The sequence below is a fragment of the Pezoporus flaviventris genome, unplaced genomic scaffold (assembly GCF_033815535.1).
Source record: "Pezoporus flaviventris isolate CSIRO_AGI_PZ_B2104156 unplaced genomic scaffold, CSIRO_AGI_Pfla_v1 ptg000013l, whole genome shotgun sequence".
In the NCBI taxonomy this organism is placed as follows: Eukaryota; Metazoa; Chordata; class Aves; order Psittaciformes; family Psittacidae; genus Pezoporus; species Pezoporus flaviventris.
In genome coordinates, this window is record NW_026892561.1 from 8,246,268 (window position 1) to 8,269,200 (window position 22,933).

The window sequence follows — 22,933 nt, forward strand, 5'->3', positions numbered from 1 at the left end:
TAATTCTAAGTAATAAAGAAAAAGGTGTCTGTATTTTTCTGTTTCAAAGCATGTAACTTTAGTCCCTTCTTACCCCAACCTGAAACATCACCTACTGGGAATGGCTGGGCCTGGAGCTGCCATTGTTTCTCTGAGTTCTTTCTGGACTCTGTCTTTTCCTGGGTCTGCAGCAAGGTGAGATGGGATGGACAGCGGAAGCAGAATAGCCACAGTTTTTCTCTCTCTCCTTCCTGTTCAACAAGGAAAGCTATCCCTCAGTTGGAAAAACATCACGCATCTTGACATCTTATTACACATACCAGTTCAGAGCAAATTAAGGTTTGCAGCACAGTGAATGCAAAGGACTAAATATGAAAGTAATAAACGTACAGCTCTCTTGGACATTTCTGAACCTCCCTTCTTAAGTATATGACTTTTCTTCATATTTCTTCAATAAAGAAATTCAATTTTCTTGCAGTGGAAGGTTTACAAAAGATCAAATTTTACTGTCTTACTCCTAACCAATTGCAGTATATAAGCAGAACAAAGACCAGTGCTTTTAAAACAGGCACAGTCAATCCGCTGGCTACATTAACTTGTCTCTCACCCTCCCTATTAACAGAACTCCAAAAGACATGGCGCAGTTGAACAATTTTTCATGAGTAAGTTTACCACCCCAATGGTAGTATCATAACATTTATGATTAACTCCATAGGTATGCTGCACTGGAAGCTATCCACAGGGTTAAGTGTTTTCACATCAGTTAGAAGCCAAAATAGTATCAGAGCAGGGGAAAAAGATAAATCTGTAGTAATATTTAAAAGTTGTACTCCAGGACAAATTCTGGTCTTATCTGTACCAGCATAACTCCAGTACGGTAGGTATGCCAATTCAGACATACCCAGCTGTAATAAAAATATTTCCCTGAATTTTAATCACAAATTTCTTATCTCAAACCTATGCAACTTCTCCCCTGATAAAGAAACCATCACCCAGTGCAGAAGGAGGGAGGCAGAGACACACTTCAGTTATGTCCAATATTAAATAGTAGACAGGAGTTAATAGATAATAGAGGGTTTCTTCTCCCTATAAACACAATATATCCACTCTACATACAGCATCCTAGAAATACTCCGAGATCAGTCCATGCACCCATAATAGATCCATTTCCCAACAGACGTCTTGGAGACGATGCAGAGACAGCAGAAAACATTTAGGGTGCTGTAACCAAAGCAAGTTACTTCCACTAGATCAGGGGTTAGTAAATTGGAAATCCGTGTTCAAGCTTTGCTGTTAGTGTCAGGCAGCAGGCTCTCTTTCAAATTGTGCAGGCAGAAGACAGGTGCTATGTTGGAAGGCAGCATGTTCCCCCTTTCAACCTAAGAGGAAAGGCTAGTAAGCAAGACAAAATGCTAAACCTTCACTTGGATTATTTTCTTCTCTGCAAGACAGTAAATAACCCATCTTCTAAATGTGAAGGTGGTTTAAGTTCTAAGAGTAATTCTTAGCCTTTCCTTTGCACATCATTATACATAAACCATAAATTGAATTTCATCAAATATTGAGCTTACTATCGTGTGCCTTGGCTACCACTCATGCATTACATTTAGCCAAAGGGAAAGGTGCTGGTTTCATGAAGTGCACTCTGCACAAAAGAATTTTGGCTTCTGGTTCGGTTTAACTGAAGTTCATGCTCAGGTTTCAAAGGAAATTAGACTGGACATAATTTCCCTTGGGGTTTGATAATGCTGGTCAATCTCCACCCAAAAAGAAAAGTTTCCAGCCCTATTTGTTTAGCTACAACTCTTTCACCTTCTCCTTCCTGGAAGCATTCCTGATGTGTTTCCCCAAATAACTCAACTGTTTGTTTAGCTGAGAAACTCTCCTAGTAGCATAGAACAATTTTTCTTCAGCTGGTGGGTGACATCATCTTCATGCCTTTCACATGAGAAGCACAAACCGCATCACTAACACATATAACGTGTCCAGGTCATATGCCTTGCTGGGTAACAGAAGGGGTCCCAAGTGCTCATCCTTGCGTTGCACTAAGACCCTTAATACTTCCACTATCCTTAGGAGCTATATAATCATAGAATGGTTTGGGTTGGAAGGGACCTTGAAGACCATCTAGTTCCAACCCCCTGCCACAGGGAGGGACACCTTCCACTAGACCAGGTTGCTCCAAGCCTCATCCAGCCTGGCCTTGAACACTGCCAAGGATGTGGCAGCCGCAGCTTCTCTGGGCAGCCTGCTCCAGGACCCATTTACCCACTTTGACTACGTGGCTGATTCCCACCGAAGTCTGACTCAGTGACCTGCCTCCCAACATGGCTACCATGTCAAGTTACGTTGAAGCCTTGTCATGAGGTGGGAGATAGAGAAGAAGGCAATGTTGTACCTGAGCCTATTGTATGTCCAACGGAGTCAAAGGAAAGAACCACTGAATCTGTAACACAAGAGTACAAGTTCATTTTCCCCTTTTTCTTAGCACCGTTTCTTGCTGTAACATTTTCTTGTTATTTTGCTTAAATAACTCCTTAAACTCCCTTCCACCAGGAAGCAGAAGAACTTCTTCACCAGACAGACAAAACAACAGGCATCTAGCAAAGGCAGAACGCTGGAGTATGCAACAAATCATGATGTCAATACCCAATAAAGTAGCCACAACTTAAAAATAAAATTACTGAAAATAATTTCATTTTATGCTTAATAAGCTTGGTACACCTTACCAAAACTGAATCATAATGTGCTTTTGACTGCTAGACTGGAGAGCTTTATTTTATCTCATGTATTATCAATATTTTGTCCCCACTTAGGGGACTCACCTGTTACAATTCAGCTCTTCCCTGAAACTGTTAAGCCAAGTACTTTATGCTTTTTGCAGATCTCACCATGTTTTCTATATCTCTGCTCATACTGGTAGCTCCCTTGCTGAATGCATTTCAATTTATCAATATCCTTCACCTTTGTACTATATATAGCACATGTGCTAAGCATCAAGAAAAAACCTCCCTACTTGATACCCTCTTATTTTGCCATATGGGAATCACAATAGCGCTTTTATCCATGATCACAATGACAACTCTTGCTCAACAGTTAATACTCAATACTTTTAGTCACTGTTTCATATGATGGAGCACGATTTGCATCAATTGTGGTTTACAGTTCCTAGTTTTTATAAATGCAACTGATATTTGGCCACATATAAAACAACCCCTAGTGTCTGCTTGCATTTAGCTCACCCCACAATCCAATTTTATTAGTCCTTCGTTTTCCTCACAGACTACTCTCCCAGCCTACAACTTGTTTGCAAAATTTATCAGTAATAATTTGACATTCTGTTCCAAGTAGAGCTGCAATATGGTACCATGTTCAATGGTGGGATATTTTTCCAGCTTTATTCTTGAGACAAACCAACACTTATTTTGGTAGCAAGCTTCCTGGTAGCAAGCCATCCACTTCAACGCCAATCCTAACTGAAGGAGAAAGCCTAGTACAGGCTAGGTTACACAGGCTAGCTAGTAGGCTAGGTGTAGCCTACCACACCACCAGTGGAGCTGACTTAGGCCCAGAACTTAAAGACAATGGGTAAAACATAGCAAAGAACAAACCACTATAATAGGATTAATTTTATGGACTCAGAAGCTTTAAAGTGACACAGCAAGAGCAGAACGGCCTTTCATCTTCAGCTAAATGAATAGATTGAATCCCTTCATGACTTTGTCTCTTCATGACTCAGGCTTCAGATGAGATCACCTGATCCCACAACCACAGCAGCTGCCTTGGTGCAAGCCCTCACTTCAAGGCAAAAAGCCCAAGCACAATCAGCTTTAGCGCGCTGAAAAGCAATTAAGCTCCTGCTGTATCACCTTACGTTTGGGCAGGCAACAATCACAGGCATTGGCAGTTATCACATTCCAGCTGACAACTTGACAAAGACCCAAGCCCTTGGCTTTTCTAGACTGTATATCATTCCCGTGCTTATTTTCAAATTCTTACAAATTCAATAAGAAAGTGCTAATTTTCAAAATAAACATTGTAAAGCTGTTCATTTAACTGGATTTAAAACAATTTTTAAAAAGTAGGCCTGTGCTGTCCCAGATCCAACACTCTGGTAGTAACATTAAAAAAAAAAAAATAATATTGCTAGTCTCAAAACTTACTCCAATAAAAATAAAAATCCATCTGGACTTAACAACTGTATTTCCTCTTTTGGGAATAAAATTCAGACATCTTTATATTATTCTAAATGGCAAGGGGGTCAATTCATTTTAACTGTGTTAAATTCATCTGCCATCAATTAATTCTGAAGTATCTCTGTGGGATTCTACTTATAAAAAACTGTTGAGATTTTTATCAACATAAAGTATTGCTTTGTACTTAATGCCAAATTTAAATATTGTTCATTTTCCTGCAGTATATTCTGCATTCAAAGACTGCACATGAAGTATTAGGACTTAGCTAAGAACGGCTGAAAAGCATTGCAAGCACCAAATTAATACCATTATTGCTGCCCACAAAAATAGTATGTTTCATTCTCTTAACTGAGAACATTATCTTCCTCACAGAAATTAAAAAAGCAGAATAAGTATGTGAGCTCCCCTTTCCAGTCCAATCCTCCATGTGACTATTAGTTCATGGCTTCAACATCAAATTCGCTGTGAATAACCTGTATTACAATCAACTCTCCCTCTGCCCCCACAAGTGATTTCACAGGCCATGGATCTTTATTAAAACACTGTGTTTATTTCTGGTATTGACACTTCAAAAGCAAAGAAGTTATAAACTTGAAAAAAGCTGAGAAGATAACCATGTGTCACCTTTCTTCCACTCAGCTATCCGCATTCAGCCAGATTCAGAGCTACGGGTTATTTTTGTCAGAAGCTCATGGAGATAAGCATTTCTTTGAGGCAAGCCAGATTTATTTGCAAATACACCGAGTCTGGCTTCCATGAACATAATAAGAAAGGTTTCTTTGCTTCTAGCTTCAAACCTCTTCCAGTCATCACTCAGTTAAAAATTCTCCCGGCTTTCTAGAGGTTTTCTTGCAGAGACTGCAAGAATTTTAGTGGCTGCACAGTCTGTGCCCAGTACCTTCCCCAAGCCCCTGAGTCCACTCTGTCTTTCAAAGGCAATCTTTAAAAGCTCTGTATTTCCAAATTTAGTAAGACACAATGTAAAACATACCCACTGACACGTGCCCTAGCTTTAGGTGCCAAGAAGTGTTTATGCCTGAAGGAGCGACCTCATCTTTCAGCTGCCTACTTCCATAAAGCAGTTTAAAGGTTTTTTTCACTGCCTTCTTAACTGAAGGGAAGCCTTTATGCCCAAATCATGAAATCTAACATCCAATAACTTGCCAATATGCACAGCTTAAGGCTGCACACACCACAATGCCAGCCTTTTACATCTGTTTTACGCTAGCTACAATCATTTTTTAAGGGGTTACAGCAGTTTAAAAGAAAAGGGAGTAAAAAAAAAAACAAGATACAGCAAAATCCAAATGCAATCCAAGATCCAAAGATCTCATCTAATCAGATCCAAAGATCTGATCCAATCCATCAGAAGCAGCAAAACCAGCAGAAACACTCACTTACTTAGAAGGCACTCCGTGCCAGGAATAACAATGGCTAAGACATCAATACACAGACTGCAAAGTTGCTTTGTGTCACTTTGGGTCACCTTTGGGTCAAAGCTGCATTGGGACTATGCCCAGGGTCACTTTCCTTCCCACCTGCCATCCAACTACAGCATGAAAAATTGGACCAACACATGAGTCTGCTTCATCGTCCCCCCAGAAAAACTGCTGTGCAAGGCTACATGAACGTGCTCCATCAAAGCCCTTTTGGAGTGTGGAGTAATGCTGTATGAGAGCCCTGTTCCAGGAGAGCTCGCTACTATGGAACCAACAGAAGGATCCTGTCTGGTTCAGGAATCAGGAGCTCCAAGACAGACTGTGCAGACACACTCAATGCAGCTCTGGGAACAAATCTGAACTCTGTTCCAATGATGTTCCTCCATACTGGACATATAGCTGAACTTGCCCTTGAACACAACGGGGTTTGCACAGTTCTGAAGTCAAAAGAAAAAAAAGCCTGCAAACCTGAGGTGGCTGCTTTTGCTTGTATCACTGTCCAGACAAGTCCCCAGGTACAAGGACTGATTGTATTTCAAGGCAAAGGCTACACTTCAACTGTCACTGACCCCTTATCACACACATACTTTCTTCTTCCACTCCAGTGTCCCCCGTCTTAGGTCTCCTACAATTCCTTCCTCCTGTTTTGGTGACCGTGAGCTTTCTCAGGGCCTGGATGACACCAAACCTGATGACTCGCCTGTCCCCAACACAAATTAAATTACTCATCTTGCTGCATATATTGTGCACCTTAGGTCTAGGCATTTCTCGACACCAGACAACTATTTAACGGCTATTCCTTACTGATATCTTTTCTACTACTGTAGTCTCTGAACAGAAAAATTAATGAAGATTTGGGTCTTCTTAAAGGAGTAATGATCCTGACCAACAAAATGCAGATATGTAGGAGTCAGAGAAATAAGAACATGCGGGAAAACATCTTAAGCCTCATACTCCAAGAAACAGATACAGACACCATAGGATAAACAATACCATCGTGCATGGGTGCTGCACTCAAGAGATGTGTGGAAATAGCTATTGAAGCCCAACTATGTCAAGTTCCTGAAATCATGTAAGAGCAAATACATGGACCAACTTCCAGTGCAAATATTGTCTTTGCTTTGATTTCACTGCTGATGAAAATGCCGTATACAAACTGAAAACAAGCAGTGGCAACACAGAATGAGAACAGCAAATATGATCCACATTTAATCAACATGTATAACTTGTATGTTTACCTAAGTGCTGTTTCAGAATTTCAGCTGTGAGTTCAGTACGTCCCCCTGAGAAGCCACTAACTTCTTTTGCCTTTTACAGACTCTCCCTCCAAGACTTGCAGATATTTGTCATATCCTATTGGAAACCAAAGAAACTGAACCAATAACTTTTTACCGTTTTTCTTTTAAAACCTAAACCAGACTTTAGCAATAAACCAACAGGAAAAAAAATTTATTAAAAAATCAGTTAAAAAATGATTGCGTGCTGCTTTGGAAGTGGTCCTGAGAAACCACAAACCATCAGTCCCACAGGAGTTGTAAGAGTTTATTATTAAAGGCTTAACGCAGCCTTGGTACCACATACCATTACAGAAATACGCTCTACAGACCAAGCCAAACAGGGAACACGATAATACATAGCAACATAAGGCTGTAATTTGGCACATCCTCATATAAAGACTCAAGCTCTGAGGTCTGCACTGCTTTCTTGTATGCATGATCATTGTGAAGTTCCTCATTCCAAACCCCTGCTCTCCAGATACTCGAATGGACTCCGACAGAACTGAAACATATATTTATTTAATGTAATTTCCACCTCTAGAGCTTGATCAGCGACCAGATATGCTGCAGAGCTCCATCACTTGGACTGGGGACAGCAATTGCAGTAACAACATTGAAGAATAAAATTTTGAAGTCAGAATTAAAGATTTTGGGTGCTGCTTTTTTATGGTAGAATTAGAAGACCATTCATAAGGAAAAGGGTCTGCTATTCAGCTCCATACTCAAACACCCCAATAGCCATCAAAATTTATTTTCTATTTGAGATCAATAGTCTATAACATTACATATACCAGAGAAAGAACATGCAGAACTCTTCATAATTTAGCGACAAAAAGGCCAGCAAGAATAAAAACCTATCTCCTGTTTCACCTAGTCAGAAAACTAAGGCCACAAAAGCAGTGCCACTCTCAGAAAACATCTACTGTCAGGATTCATTTGGGAAGAAGATATATCTCAGAACATCCCCTGCCCCAAATTAAACAAGTATCAGGGGAAAAAAACACACTTATCACAACTATGCAGCATTCTGGATAATTTTTATATCCAAGGAACTGAAGGGAACTATATAATTTCAGTTCTATTTCACAAACATCTCACTTAGATACCCAAAGGATGAATTATGCTTCCTCAGATTTGGTAAAACACAGGAACAACTGCCTGCACTTACAAATTACTTGACAGGGCATCCTTCACTTCCTAATGCTTTCTTTTACATGTTATAGACAAATTTAGTGAAGGGATAAGTAATTTATTCAGTCTAATGATAAATGCCATCCTCCTAATTTATTAAGTATCCTGCTTCCATATTGAAGTTGCATGTCCGTCCCCCACCCCTCCCCCTTTATTCCACATTATTAAGCTCTTTCTTTTAAAGTACAACCAGTTTTCCTACTTATCCACCTTTTTCTGAACACAGTGAGATGGCTCTGTGTCAACAGCTCTGGTCAATACAAGAACATCTTCTGTACTGCAGCCTCAAGGATGCTCTGAGTTACTTACATTTTTTTACTCAAAATTCAAGGCACTAATTCTGAAACCTCCTATGCACCACATCATGCAGCATCAGTGAATGTCAAAGCAAACATATAAAAGATCACTCTTACTAGTAATCTCAGCTCCTACATAGGTACTCTGTGAAAAACAATCAGTAGCGTTCCATGCTTAGACACCACAAGAAGTTACAATCTCAAGTGCATTGTCTGAGCAATGTTAGTCTAACATTTTTCAATATCTAAGATGAGGAATATATCTGACACATGCACAGCACAGGCACTCTTCCTAATCACGGATGTGCAAGCTACAACAGTAGAGGGAGTGAAAGTTTTGGCAAGGAAACCGTATGAAGAGTTTCAGTCCAGTGCTGTCTGCAACTGATAGGAGATGCAGGTTCAAAGTTCAAACATATTCCCTTTATGAGAAAGGAAAAGACACTCAACAACAGGACACATCTTCAGCAACAGGAAACATCTGACTGTAAGGAACACTTCTAATAAACTCTGGATATTCTACTTTATTAAATTGTCTTAAAACAAAGCTGCACTACGGGGTTTCTGTTGCATTAAATTTGAATGCCTGTCCTGTGTGTCACCTGACTATATCTGTATGAGTAAGGAGACATGGTAACAACAGGCAAGTGCTTATTTCATGTAATGTACCTGTTGGGGAAAATTCACATCATTTGAGAATGCATATCATTGTGAAATACAGTAAGAATGGAAAGATTTCATTCTGATCTAAATATTAATTCACTTATCCACTGTACAAGACTGAAAAGTTTCTGTACTGTTGCTCTCGCCAGCATCTCCTTAAATACTGCCCTCATATACAAGTTCGAAATCTTGACATCCCTCACAGATTTTTTGGGTCCACATCTGAAAATTCATGAGAATTTCAAATAAATCTTGGGGTTTATGCTTGACTTTTGACATCAGCATTAGGATTCTCAGGTTGGGGATCTTCTTCAATGGCTGGACTTGATGATCTACAAGTTTTTTTCCAACCTAGTTGATTCTATGATTTATATAGTACTAACTTTTCAAGCATAAGGTATATCTGTGGGCAGCTATCAGAACCAGACTACTAGCATGAGTACCAGCACCAGTACAGAAAACCAACACACACAAGGAACAGATGTATTAGTAAATGTAAGTTCAGAACATGCCAAAAGAAAGTATACCCTTCTGCAAGAGCATTAAAGTAAGCCATGCAGGTTCTCTCTCCATTTCTGTGGCTGACCCAATATCACACCCTTTTTATCAACAGAGGACTTCACAGCCAAGCTTAGAGTTGCATCCAAAATCCTTGCCTTGGCCATCAGGTCCCATTTTTGCTTCAGCCTGGAGCCATTTCTACACTGAGAAACCCAGCACAGAGTGATGAGGCTCATGCGCAAGCTCTGCCCTAGGGAGCAAAGACACAGATGGTTCAGAGCTTGTCTCTGCATACTCATGGCCAAACTAAAACACAGCCAGTATGGGCAATCTTGCTATAACCTGAGTAAATCCTTGGATTAAATTGTTTTTCATCTGTAAAAATAAACAACCAACTTTTTTCAACAGACCCTTGGAAAAAGGCTTGACAGCTAAGAATGGATATAATGCAGTATTACCACTTGTCTCAATAACTTTATGTGGCATTATCAACGGCTACATTGTAAACACAGTAAACTGCAGTCATTCTCTATCAGCTCCCAATTTCTTGTCATTTAATTGAAGCTACAACTGTCTTAGTGGTACAGAACTTTGAAGACGTAGTAATCTTTCTTTAATGAATTTTTATGAATTTCATGGAACCTAACCAAGTTTTGCACTTGCTGTGTGTGCATCACCCTTTTTCCATGAGGACACTCGTAATGAAGTGACAAATTAAGAAAGCGAGAAACAACGCTCATGTTCCGAACAGATGTATTTTTAAAACATTCTGAGCATGCCAATTTTCTTTATTCTACAATGAATGAGCTGAATGAAAAGATGTGGTGTCCTGAGCCAGCTGGCAAATGCTTCAGAAGGATATTACATTCCTATTGTCTTCAGCAGTGCCCAAATAACTGGTAGCAGGAAAGGCTGATGTTTTGCTCATAAGATCAGCATTTATTTGGTTCTACTATATAACTTCACAGTGCCACGACCAGTGAAACTCTGCGGACGAGGATAACACGGTGCTTCACTCCAAGCTTCTGGTATGTGTAGTTCCTCGGTGTGCCTCACAAATCCCTGTTTCAGAGAAGGCCAACAGCACTTATCGCATAGGTTGCTCTTTCCAGAAGAAACAGAAGTTCCCAAATCATAGAATTATAGAATGGTTTGTGTTGGAAAGGACCTTAAGATCATCTAGTTCCAACCCTTCTGCCTTGGGCAGGGACTCCTCACACTACACTAGTGCAAAGGAGAAGGAGAGAACAAGGTGCTGCAGAAGTTCAATAAAAATATACTTGGCTTTGAAAACACAACTTTAGAGAAGGTACAGGTACAGCACCATAAAGTTATAAAAACCAAACAGGCCAGACTGCACCAATAAAGCTGGTATTGGAGAGGTTTTTCTCTCAACAGAGCAAGACCCTTTAATTAATCCTAAACAGATTTTCAGCAGTTCAAGGAGCTCATGATCTCTTAAGCCAAGTCCCATATTTGGTTTAGTTATTATTGTAGCACTAACTCAGTCATATACCCAAATTCCATAGTGAACATGCAATAAATTACAAAACAGTAAGACTTCTCTCTTCTAAGCTTACAATCCATGTGGCAAGACAGAAAATGGGTGCTGGAAGGGAATTACATAGGAACAAATGTGAAAACATGGGTCAGCAAGATAGTACCAGCTCAGCTCAAGAGCCTTTTCCTGAGCATCAGTGGTAGTACTAGTCCTTAATCAAAGAAATAGGAAGTAAAACCATATTTTGTTTCTGAATAAGAGATTCTCTCTTTTCATCGAGAAATACAGTATTTGTGTACTCAAATGTAAAGCACTGGGTTCAGGTTCATGATCTGTATCTTCTTTTGAATTTGTATCTCCAGCTGATACTTCAAAATTACAAATTCTTTAACACATGCATCTTAAAAGGACCACTAGCAGTGTTTCCTAGATAATCTCAGTCACAAGACAACACTGCAGCTGTCTTTATAATCAAATTTAACAGCAAATTTGAACACTGGATATATCGGAGACAGGGGGGAAATTGTACTTAGACTCACTTGTGCATGAGTTGGATCTAACTATTCAGAATATTTGTAAGATAAACTTAACCACATGATTTAAGACAGAAAACTACTGAATCATTAAATCTCATGATCCTATGTGGAATTTGTCTAATAATCATTACTATAGCAGTTACTTAGTTTAACCAAGAGTACCGGACAGGAGGGTTACACAACACAACTAATTATTTTATTTTCCCTTAGTATTTTAATTAAAGCACCTCACTGGGACATACACCCTTGAAAATACTTCAATACATCATTTGCAAACTAAGAGTCAGACTCAACATAATATTTTGGTGACACAAAATAGATGTAAACAAAAATTCAGTCGCCAGTGCTCGTCGGTTGCTTTCAATCACACTTCAAAAGGTGAAAATTCTTCTGAAAGTATTTTTAAAGTAATTTTAACCTAGCTATTTCAAATCATTAGAAAAATAGCATAATCCTGTCAGTTCTCTTAGTGCTCACGCATGTCACTTTCAGGTAACTTTTGGAATACAAAGCCATTTCCATATAAAAAAAAAAAAAACTCAGAACTTTATAGAATCATAGAATAGTTAGGGTTGGAAAGGACCTTAAGATCACCTAGTTCCAACCCCACTGCCATGGGCAGGAACACCTCACACTAAACCATCCAACATTATTACTCTTTACTATATACTATCAGCTTGAAACTACAGAGATAGTAAAATACCCTTAAATTGGTCCTCAAAACAAGTTCAGTTTCAAACTAAAGACAAAGATGCTAAAATTTCTCAATCACGTTATTGCACAGCACCGCCACAAGGAAAATGTATTTCCGTAGGGCAAGCAAAATACATACTGTTACCATAGCTATTATAAAATACAAAGCATTGTTGATTGGAAATAAATAGCTGTACTCTTATAGTATTTGTGTTACATATGGACATGGGCTTTTAACTGTAAAGCACAGTTTAGGAACTGTATTAGTGACAAGGTCTTACATGTACTCAGATAACTGTCAGAGAGCTCTGGAAGGCTGCTGCACATTGTCTTTGGTTGACATAAATACAGATACCTACATGGAATTAATGGCAATTAGAACAACAACTATTTTAATAGCCTAGTTCTGTTTTTATGCCTGCTGGAGCCATTTAACCATTTTTCTCCCTCCCTCTCCCTGGTGTGGCAAAATCTTCTGTGTGTTGGCTTTTCTGAGCTAGCCCAAAGAAACCTCTCTTTCCTCAAATGCAGAAACATAAATACTTTCATCAGGAAACTCACATTCTTGAGTTTGTTTGAAAATTATCTACTACTGACGATATTAAGCCAGTGGTCAAAAGCTTCCCAAAACCTTAAAGCACACAACATCTGCCGGAATAACTGCCAAAAAGCTCATACATACAGCTTTATAGCGACACTGCTCACCTCTCCTGTGTCTGCCCAGATCACAAACAAATGACAGAAAGGAGTAAGGTACAAGAAAAGTGTACAAGCTTTTTTAGCTTCTTCGCTAGAAGATGGTAATGCTCCGCTTTTTGGTTTGTTTTGCATTACAAGGACCCAGACCACTTATTAACATGCAACTGAACAGAAAGTCTGTTGGATCCATTTTTCTCTCATGCTTTTTGCAATCCAGAACCAGGGGAAAGTTTGGGGGTTTTGTTTGTTTTTTTTTTAACAGCATCGCCACAGCCGATTCCAAAATCTGAAGAGGTTTCTGGCCTATCAAATCCTAAAACTCACGAAGTTTCCAAAATGTGCACTAGAATTTGGATTTGCGAGGTCCTACAGAGCACATGATTTTGTGGACAGTAGATATGTACAGACTGATACCAAGCATATGTTCTTTCAAAGCCAAATGTCTTGAAGAGCAGCTTGCGTGCTGTCAGCATGTCTTCACCTTCCAGGCACACTAACTAGTCTACAAGAGGCACCGCATCTATGCAAAAGCCTTGCATGGTCCTAAACCAAACAAACATTGACACATACAAATCTGAAATAAAGATGTTCCAGAAGTCACCTGTGTGTCCTAGAAGGATGCCAAAACCAAATGCTATTCTGTTCCCTGGGTATCCACTTTATTATGAAAGCTCCCACACTCAGAGGAAGAAAACAAATGAACAAAAGCCCCCAAAATAAAAAAAAACAAAACAAAACTACATTAAATTTGAACAATGCACACATAGATTTTAATTTTCTATTATTTTCTTTTACACAGTGTTTCATTTGAAGAAATAAAAAAAAAAATATTAGCTCATCTCTGGGTTATTTTTGTTATGTTCTGATGAATCAAATACTGTCAGTAGCACCTCATTTCCATGCGAAGAAATTGCAGGACAATGAAAAACTACTTCAAACAGCAGCAGCAGCAGCGGAAGTTGATCATCACATCACCCAACCCCTGGACAAATACAGCTGGAGACGATCTAAAGAAAAAGTGCTTGTCCTATCACACTACATACAAAAATACAATGAATCCCTTTAAAATAGCTTGGCAGAGAAACAAGCCAGCGAGAAAAAAAAGCCTTCAAGGCACCCAGAAGGTTAAATACTGAGAAATATTGCTTCCAGTTTAGGATGAATGGAATTAAACTGCTGAGCATCTAATCAAATTGTTTCACAAAGTAAGCAAGCCTTCTTTAAAAATGTAACTCCAAGTCAGCAGCGGCTAAAAGCATAACCAAGGTGACACTTCCCACAGGCAGGAAAGGACTAAAGAGAGAAGCCAGTCTCACCTCCAGCTACAAGAACATTTACTGTTCAACAATAAATTGTATTAAGATGATCCTTGTTTCTCAGAAATTAAGCTTAGAGTGATATGAAACTCATGTGCAAAACTTAAATAGTCAGTGAATTATCAGATAACTACATGCAGATGAATGATATGACCAGGTTCACCTGCTATATTGTATCCAAATACCTTGGATGACTCTATGTGGGAAAGTCACAAAGCCTTTTGCATGTTTGCAAGAAGCAAACATTATAAGTAACTTCATCATCACCATTATGATGATTATCGCTGGGTTCAAACAGGGGAGATACAGGTTGGATACAAGGAAGAAATTCTCTGCTGTAAGGGTGGTGAGCCACTGGCACAGGTTGCCCAGAGAAGCTGTGGCTGCCCCATCCCTGGAAGTATCAGGTCATGTTGAACAGGGCTTGGAGCAACCTGGTATAGTGGGAGATGTCCCTGCCCATGTTACAGGGGAATTGGAACTAGATGATCTTCAGGTCCTTTCCAACCCAAATAATTCTATCATTCTATGATTATTACTACTACTATTCTTGTTATTATTTGCTGGCACAATACTGAAGAAACTAAAATTTTACAAGTTCAGTAGAAAGGTAATTATTGATGCAACTCTTTTGTTTGGTCACACACATCCACACATATTTTTCTCAGATCTCCCACAATGCAGTGTGTGTTGATCTGTGATGTTCAGTTACGTCTCTGAAACACCCATATTAGCTTTGCTTTTTTGAGTGGACATTTAGACTTTCAGAGGACGTGCAGGGTCTCTGGAAAAACCCAAAAAACCTCACCCAAAACCAAACCCAAAAGCAACCCCGCTCAATGGAGTACATTAATCAAAATAACAAGACAAGGCAACAGCTTGCTTAAGAACAGTGATCCAGCATCCAGCAGTCCCAGCATCACTGATACATCAAATGGTTTTGATGAAGATCATGTGAAACTGCCAACTTTACTTCACCGAAAGCTGGAACCTGAGAAACTGAAGCTGCCAACAGCAACTCCCATTCTTAAATTAATTCAGTTTCCACAAAGAAAACCCACCGTAATCACACAAAGACAAACCTTCCACAGCGCTCCATGGCAGACCCCATTCCTTGTTAGCATTTCCAGCCACCTGCTGAAGTGTGCTCCCAGCCAGGCTTTCACAGCCTCACTGGGATTCACAAATTTTAGAGTTTTGCTATTTCTGGATTACTCCACCAGCAGAACTCTTTATAAAAGGCAAGAATCATTTTATTAACCTTATTCTAAAACAGCTGCCTCATCTAAAACAACTTCATGTGACTGGCAAAAAAAAACCCCAAACCAACAGCTTGATGTTGGCAGGTCTGGGATCAGATCAGAAATGGAAAATGGCTTCTTCTTGGTTTGTGACAAGCCATCAACGCAGGCAACTTTTTGGCTGTACATTTGACTGTGAAATTGCCTGCACAGCTGAACAGATGATAGGGAAAGAGAGGAGAGGATTAAGTGAAGGGAGACAGCGTTGAGTAGGGCATTCTATGAATAAAAAATATCACAGAAGTCTGAGACACCAGTTCACAAAACACAAAGGACTGTTGGTCATGTTTCCAAGTGGCTTAAGCTGTTGTTTTTTAAAGTCAAGGTTTGGTTGTGGGGGAAGGAGTTCTTTTGGTTTTGGAAGGCTTTTAAACTTTAAAAAAAGAGCATCTTTCTCAGCCTGGATAACCTTGGTGTACTTTCCAAACCATACTAAAACAAACATGCCCACTAATTCTCACAAACCAAATCAAGGAACGGCAACACTAACCATAATAGAAGCTATTCAACATGACACGCAAACCTGAACATCTCAAGGCCAAGGACTCCACATGGAGAAATGTGAGCCAAAAGCAGGATTTAGGGCCAACTTCAAAATTGCACATATGGAAGAGAATTGGAATCTCCTTAAGACCCTCACTGGATCCAAGCAGGAGTTATCACCATCTCCAGGCCCACAGACACTTCTGAGAAGGAAATGAGATTTATCAGTTGCAGCAGACCACTTTCCCACAGCTGGTTTTAATTAAGCTAATTTGGTGGCAGTGACTAACAGCAAGCAGAGCCTTCTCAAAACACTTTGCAAATATTTTTGCCAGCACTTGACCATCTGTGCTGACCAGGAATACAGGATACTGACTAGGATGTTATTCTGCAGTTCTGTCTGAGGTACAGCATTTAAAAGTGGTGTATCCCCTCCCATTCAATATCATCTGGTACAGCCACTGCTTGCACATAACTGTGTGTGGGGAGAAGATGCAGAACTTGAAAATAAGGTACCAGACAAACTCCACAGAGAAAACCACTCCTGAAAAGGCAGCTGGATGACTTGCCAGAATTCCATTACAGCTTGGCCATACCTATGCTATATGAAACTTATTAATGACCATGTGGATATTGAACAGATTTTGGAGCTGTAAGAAACAGAACAGCCTATAATAATTTGTAGGCTAGTTGTGCAGACAACTCCTCTAGGCCAGCTTTTCTTCTGTGGATACAACAGGAGAGCATATCTTTACCATGAAGAAATGCTACGGGTTACACTGTGATCTCAGAACAATCCAGGGCATAGCTAGACTGTGAAATTTAAACCCTACTTCCAGGCATACACACAGGGGATGGAAATGGGTCTAGCAAGCAAGTAATTTTAATGCCATCAAACTAGATGGAGGTTTTTCTAAGGTATATCTGTGTGCAGCTATCAGAACCAGACAGACTACTAGCATGAGTACCAGCACCAGTACAGAAGACCAGCACATATAAGGAACAGATGTACTAGTAGATATAAGTTCAGAATATGCCAAAAGAAAGAATACCCTTCTGCAAAAACATTTAGCACCTACCCAGACCTGGTGTGTCTAGTTCACTCCAGGTATGAATTCCAGATACAAAAATCTCCAGCTCAGATTAAAACATGCAACCTGGCCAGCTCACCACAAACGTAGGCCGAGGTATTAATGCTACTGACGCTCAAGCCAGGGAAGTCACAGAACCAAGCTTTAAGTCACAATCAAGGCCAAGGAAACAAGGCAGACTACAGCCTATCCAGGGTCCTGCTTCAGAGAAACCCATAGATATGGGCCTGGAGAGAAGGCAGGTGCAGGAGAATTGGCTGATTTTGAAGGATGACCTCTTCCAAGCTCAAGAATCCTCCAGCCCAAATCAAGCAAAGGCACCAAGAGAGCTGCATGGATGAACAAGGAGCTTCTGACAAAACTTAAACATAAAACAAATGCATACAAGAGGTGGGAGCGGGGGCAGGTGAGCTAGGACAGATATAAAAGACACTGCCCTAGTGTGCAAAGACAGCCATAGGAAGGTCAAAGCCTGCCTGGAGCAGAAAATGTTGAGGGACATCAACGGCAATGAGAAGCGCTTCTACAAATAACGTGGGCCTCCTGCTGACAAAAAACAGAGAAAAGGACTGGAGTAATCAGTAGACAGATCTTATGAAGTCTGACACAAAGAAATGCAAAGTCCTGCTCCTTGAGAGGAATAACTCTATGCCATGCAGGCTGGGTGCCAACCTAGTGCAAAATAGCTTTGCATAGAAGGACCTGGGAATCCTGGTGGAGCAGCTGAACTGAGCCAGACATGTGCCCTGGCAGCACAGGTGGCCAACAGCATCCCAGGCTGCATTAGGCAGAGAGCTGCCAGCAGAGCGAGGGAGGGGATCCTTCCCCTTGGCTCAGCACTGGGGAGAGGCACTGCTGGAGGGCTGGGTCCAGGGCTGGGCTCCCCACTACAAGAGACACATGTTGGAGCAAGTCCAGCAAACTAAGATGATTAAAGGATTGGAGCATCTGCTATATGAGGGGCTGAGAGAGCTGAGATTGTTCAGCCTTGAGCAGGGAAGGCTCAGGAGGATCTTAGTAATGTAATCTGATGGCAGGGAATAAAGGCGACAGAGATGGGACTCTTCTCAGAGGTGCCCAAAGGACAAGTGCAATGGGCATAAACTGAAGAGCAGGAAATTCTATTTAAATGTAAGAAAAAGAAAACAATTGTACTGTAAGGGTGAAGAAGATCTCCAGAGGTACCTTCTAGTCTCAACTATTTGTGATCCTGTGAATACCCTTGCTCTAAGTCAGTACTGCTCTCAGGATTTCAGTTCACGTACTTCCCCTCACATTAGACTGATTCAGAATGAATTAAATGCAGAGGAATCAACTTCAAAAAAAAAGCCAAACCTTCCATTCTGCTGGTAATACTATGCCAGGTCTTAACAACACGTTTCAAAGTGAGAACTGAATTTATCCCAAGTTGAGTACAGGATAAATCTACTGAGTATAAGGTTAGGGTTCACTTAAAAGAATTTCCTTCCCAGGATAATGGAATGTATTGTTAAGGCTACTATCTGAGAGCAGGAGTGAAAATCCAAGAATGATCCTGTGGAGGTCAGGACTATTACCCATAATAAACTGTTCTTTACTACTGGCTCTCATAAGAGAAGCAACCACTTAAATACAACAATGTGCAAATTGGAGTCTTCTGGCCAGGAAGCTCACAGTTAGCTCACAGGATCCGAGCAATTTCTCTGCAGTTCTATATGCTCGAAGTGACCGAAGTGTCCTGCATTGACCAAATTTCACCCATCAGATGATTTCAAGCAAATCAATTAATGCCCCACATTCTGCTAGTGAAAATATAACCAGTGACACCACAAAAGGCAGAGCTTCCCAATGCAGACTCAAAGAGCCCCTGGAAACATTCCCTCATGTCCCTTCCTTTGAGCCATCACAACCGGGACTCCCCTGGTTGACAGGTCGAACTGGCAAAATGCTTTCCCTTTTGGTCTTCTGCTGTTTAGAGTAGGATGGCATTGCTTGCCACACAATCAGTTGAACAGAAAAAGCTGGCTCAAGGTAAGTAGTAGAAACAAGGGTTAAGGTTGAAGCTCAAAGAACATGAGTGACATTTCAAAACATATTTATAATCACTGGCTAGCAGTGTTTCCTGTAGCCAAAACCCAGAAACACACCAATACCTTTCACTCCACTCCATCTTAGCTCAACCTCCACCAGACATATCTCTTCTGCTTTCTCCTCCCAACTGACTCCATCACTAAAAGCTACCCTAACATCCCAGAAACAGGCAGAAGAATGAAGACAGACTGGGGTAACAGTTATTGGGAACCTATTAATAAATTCTTTCCATTTTGCCTACATAAGGTCTTCTCCCAATGAAATCACGCTGCAGTGCCAGTAAAACTGCCCACTTCCATGTGGGCAAACCATACTGAAAGGCTCAGCAGCTGAAGAACTTGGGACTTCAATGAGGTTGCTATTATATTTACTGTATCTTGCACATACAAGGGGTATTTTCTGACATTATGGCTTAAATCAGTTTCCCAAGTGAAAAACTTTACCCAAAGTAGTACTTTTTGCCAGCATAATATCAAATAGACCCATATTAGGATTTCCAACAGCATGTTACAGTACAGTCAAAAAATGGGAGTGATCAAACTGAAGGTGTCCTGCTCCCATCAGGATTACCAATTTCAACCCCAAATTAACACCAGCCTCAAGGTGTACTTACACAGTACTTCAGCAGCAAAAGCAAGGCAATGTTCACGCCCTGTGTGGCCCAGCACATCACTGCACTCCCCCCAGCACAGCTGTACCAAGACAACTGCTCACAGGATGGGGGAAGGTTGTAAATTGGATCACTGAAAAAGTATGGGACAAAACCCACCAAAAATACACCTTAAGAATGTTACTGCGCAGTTACTTACAGTGGGTTTGACACCAAAACCAACACACCATGTAACTATATCCTCAGAAAATTAGATTTGGAAAGCTCAGGTCCTTTCGACAGAATTCAAATGATCCCTGGCAAAGTGGTAACATTCCTTAAAAGCAGGTCTTAAATAACTGCACACCTGTCAACATTCAAATAAAACATAACTCTGGTGAACAGTGGTCAGGGACTATGTAATAATGTGGTAAATAAAACAGAGGAGGAAAGACTGTTGTAAGCCCATCCAACAAGAGAGCTGGAATAACTGAACTTTGTTCCCAAACATCGCTGCTCTTCTTGATACTTTACCTTGAGAAGAAAAACTCCCTAGACAGCTGTCCAGCACAATCAGTGCCTCAATCTAGAACAAAGAAGGAACAGTCTTTCCCCAGCACTGAAGGAAAACAAGCTATATCAGAAGACACATCTTTGAAACACTTCTTGTGACAGCAAAAATGATGAGAGAACATTCATACTTAATTAGGGGATTGTCCACAAACCTACTTAGCAAATCCATTAGTGGAAGGGATGAAGAGGAGGCTTCAATCCGAAGATGACTGTGTAATAACATGTCGACAGTTCCAGCGGCCAATATATTAGGGGAAAAAAAAAAAAAAAAATCCAAGCTCCATGCGAAAAAACTAATTTTTTTAATCTTACACCAACAGTACCCTCTACTGTTACAAAGCAGCATAGCACCAGATAAAGTCCAGCCCTGACCAACAGGAACACCGGATGCATCAACACCTACCTGGCTTTATTCATCGACTATCTGTTTTACTGTAAAGATGTTCCAAGTTTCTTGGTTTCTTCCCATAGCAGAGCCAGGTTTTGGGTTTGTTACAATGTTAATCTATACCTTTTTCTAAGGCCCCTTCCTGTGACTGGAAAATGACAGTTTTAGCCTTAAAAATAATTCTAAAATAAAAAGTAATTTACAAAACAAAGACAACTATCCTCTGAGGAAAGCCAGAGCCAGTCAGCACCACAGTAATATTTCCTGGGTCATTTATGTAAAGCCAAAAGTGCCTTTCAGATTTTAAAATCTGTGTATCATCCAACAGCCGCACATCATAAATCCAAATATTCTATCAGAAGGTTCTTTAAAAAGCAACTTGAAGGCTACAAATGGCCCCGGGGTCACACCACATGCAGATTCCTCTACTTCTGATAACCCTTCGATTACCCACCATCCCCATGCTGGAAAAGAGATTGTCGCGTTGCAGATGGAGCACACCAAGTGCAGAAACAGAGAGGTCAGGCAGAGTCCCTTATCTTCACCCCGAGATGAAGCTTTCAGAGCCAGTCACAGAGGGTCACTGTGAAGCTTCAGCACAAGCCATGAACTTCAGGAAACACCACCCTCACAGTGCCTAGCTGATGATCTTTATTGGCAGAGAGATCCAGAAACTGGGTGTACATACTGTTCTGCTTGCATCAGGTGGGAAGCAGGGGGAAGAATAAGTACAAACTATATGAACACTATAGGGCAAAAAATGTTCCTAAATTTGATTTGAAACACAGGCATATTCATCACAGAATGTCTGTATGAACAAGCAGCAAGAAAGAAAAGGCAGGCAAGAGCAAGGAATGCTCTAACTAGATTATGTGGTTAAGATTACTGTCCCAAAATTGGATGTGAACAAGTACACTTAAGTATAATCCAGAACCACACACTACCTTTTAAAAACAAACAAAAAAAAAAAACACAAAAAACCCACAAACAAAAACTAAAAATAGAAAATAAAAATCCTTCAGTACAGAGAATAAACAAATTTGTACAACCTGCACAACAGAAAATAACCCTATATTGCCTGATCTGGAAAGTCAGAGCAGGGATATAATTGACAGAAAGAATTTACAGAGCTTGAAACTGACAGAAACCCAACAATTCATATTGTCCATAATGATACTGCCAACAAGACACAAAACAGTTCAATGTCTTTTCCTGAAGAGATGGGAGACAGCAGTCAACTGCCTTTAACCAAAGGACGCAACTTTCAAGTTTCGGAGATGGTTTCATGTCTTTCCATCAGAACAGACTCAGAACCACATTTTCATACATTCCATAGCAACAGCAACCAACACTTCCAAGTACACGGCAACTATACAAATATTTGAATCTTGGCAAGGGAACACAGTACTTCCAAGCGGACATAATGGTGTTACAATGAGTTATAGTGAACGGCAAGCTGAGCTGAATCAGCTCCACACCACTGAAACCCCAATGTCTTTGCACTGAAAAGCGTGAACTAGAGCGTAACTGCAAGCCACATTTCTCTACTCCACTCACAGAGCCTCCAAAGAAATATATTACGGAGTACCACACTCCAAGAAACATACGCAGAAGTTGTACAGTCTTTGGAAGATCACATTCCAAAAGATTTTCTTCACTAGAAAGATTAAAAATCCCAAATCTGAAGTAAATAAGACTGAAAGAAGCTTATCAACTAACCTAAAAAACATGAACGTGTGTTGGGGGGAGATCAGAAAAGCTTGCAGTTGACTTGATTGCGGCCAAAGTGATTTAGAGTAGGCATCAGGAAAAATCTGTCTTCAGGGAAAAATAATTAAGCACTGGGATAGATTGTCCAAGTTTCCATCATTAGATTTTACAGCATACTTCTGACATACACTGGCATAAAATGATGTTAAAAATAATTTGTCTGAAGGCCTGGAGAAAGATCTCCTGCAGTTCTTTCCAAGGCTATTTTCCACAATTTCCTATGAAGGAAAACATTTTGAATGGTCATTGTTAAAAACGCAATTTCCAAAATAAGCAGCAATACTTAAGAGCAGGTAATCAAGAAAACAAACAGTACTAGAAACAAAATGCATTAATCTACACTAAAAAAAAACATAGGACAATCAGTTTACAAATTAAATA

General features: G+C 40.2%; 1 protein-coding gene across 8 annotated transcripts in view; it reads right to left on the reverse strand.

Annotated features, from left to right (window-relative positions):
• The window catches only part of ST3GAL3 (ST3 beta-galactoside alpha-2,3-sialyltransferase 3), a 188,195-nt gene that overhangs the window by 144,273 nt on the left and 20,989 nt on the right, over nt 1–22,933 (reverse strand). For 2 of the 8 annotated variants that reach the window (XM_061451466.1, XM_061451467.1), the window contains exons 3-4: nt 2,378–2,425; nt 92–247 (exon numbers count right to left, since the gene is read on the reverse strand). The exons of 2 other annotated variants lie outside the window; for them this stretch is intronic. In XM_061451466.1, coding sequence (XP_061307450.1) covers nt 92–247; nt 2,378–2,425 — 204 coding nt within the window. The remainder of the gene's footprint in view (nt 1–91; nt 248–2,377; nt 2,426–22,933) is intronic. 4 more of the 8 variants (XM_061451470.1, XM_061451473.1, XM_061451468.1 and 1 more) reach the window with 3 other exon arrangements.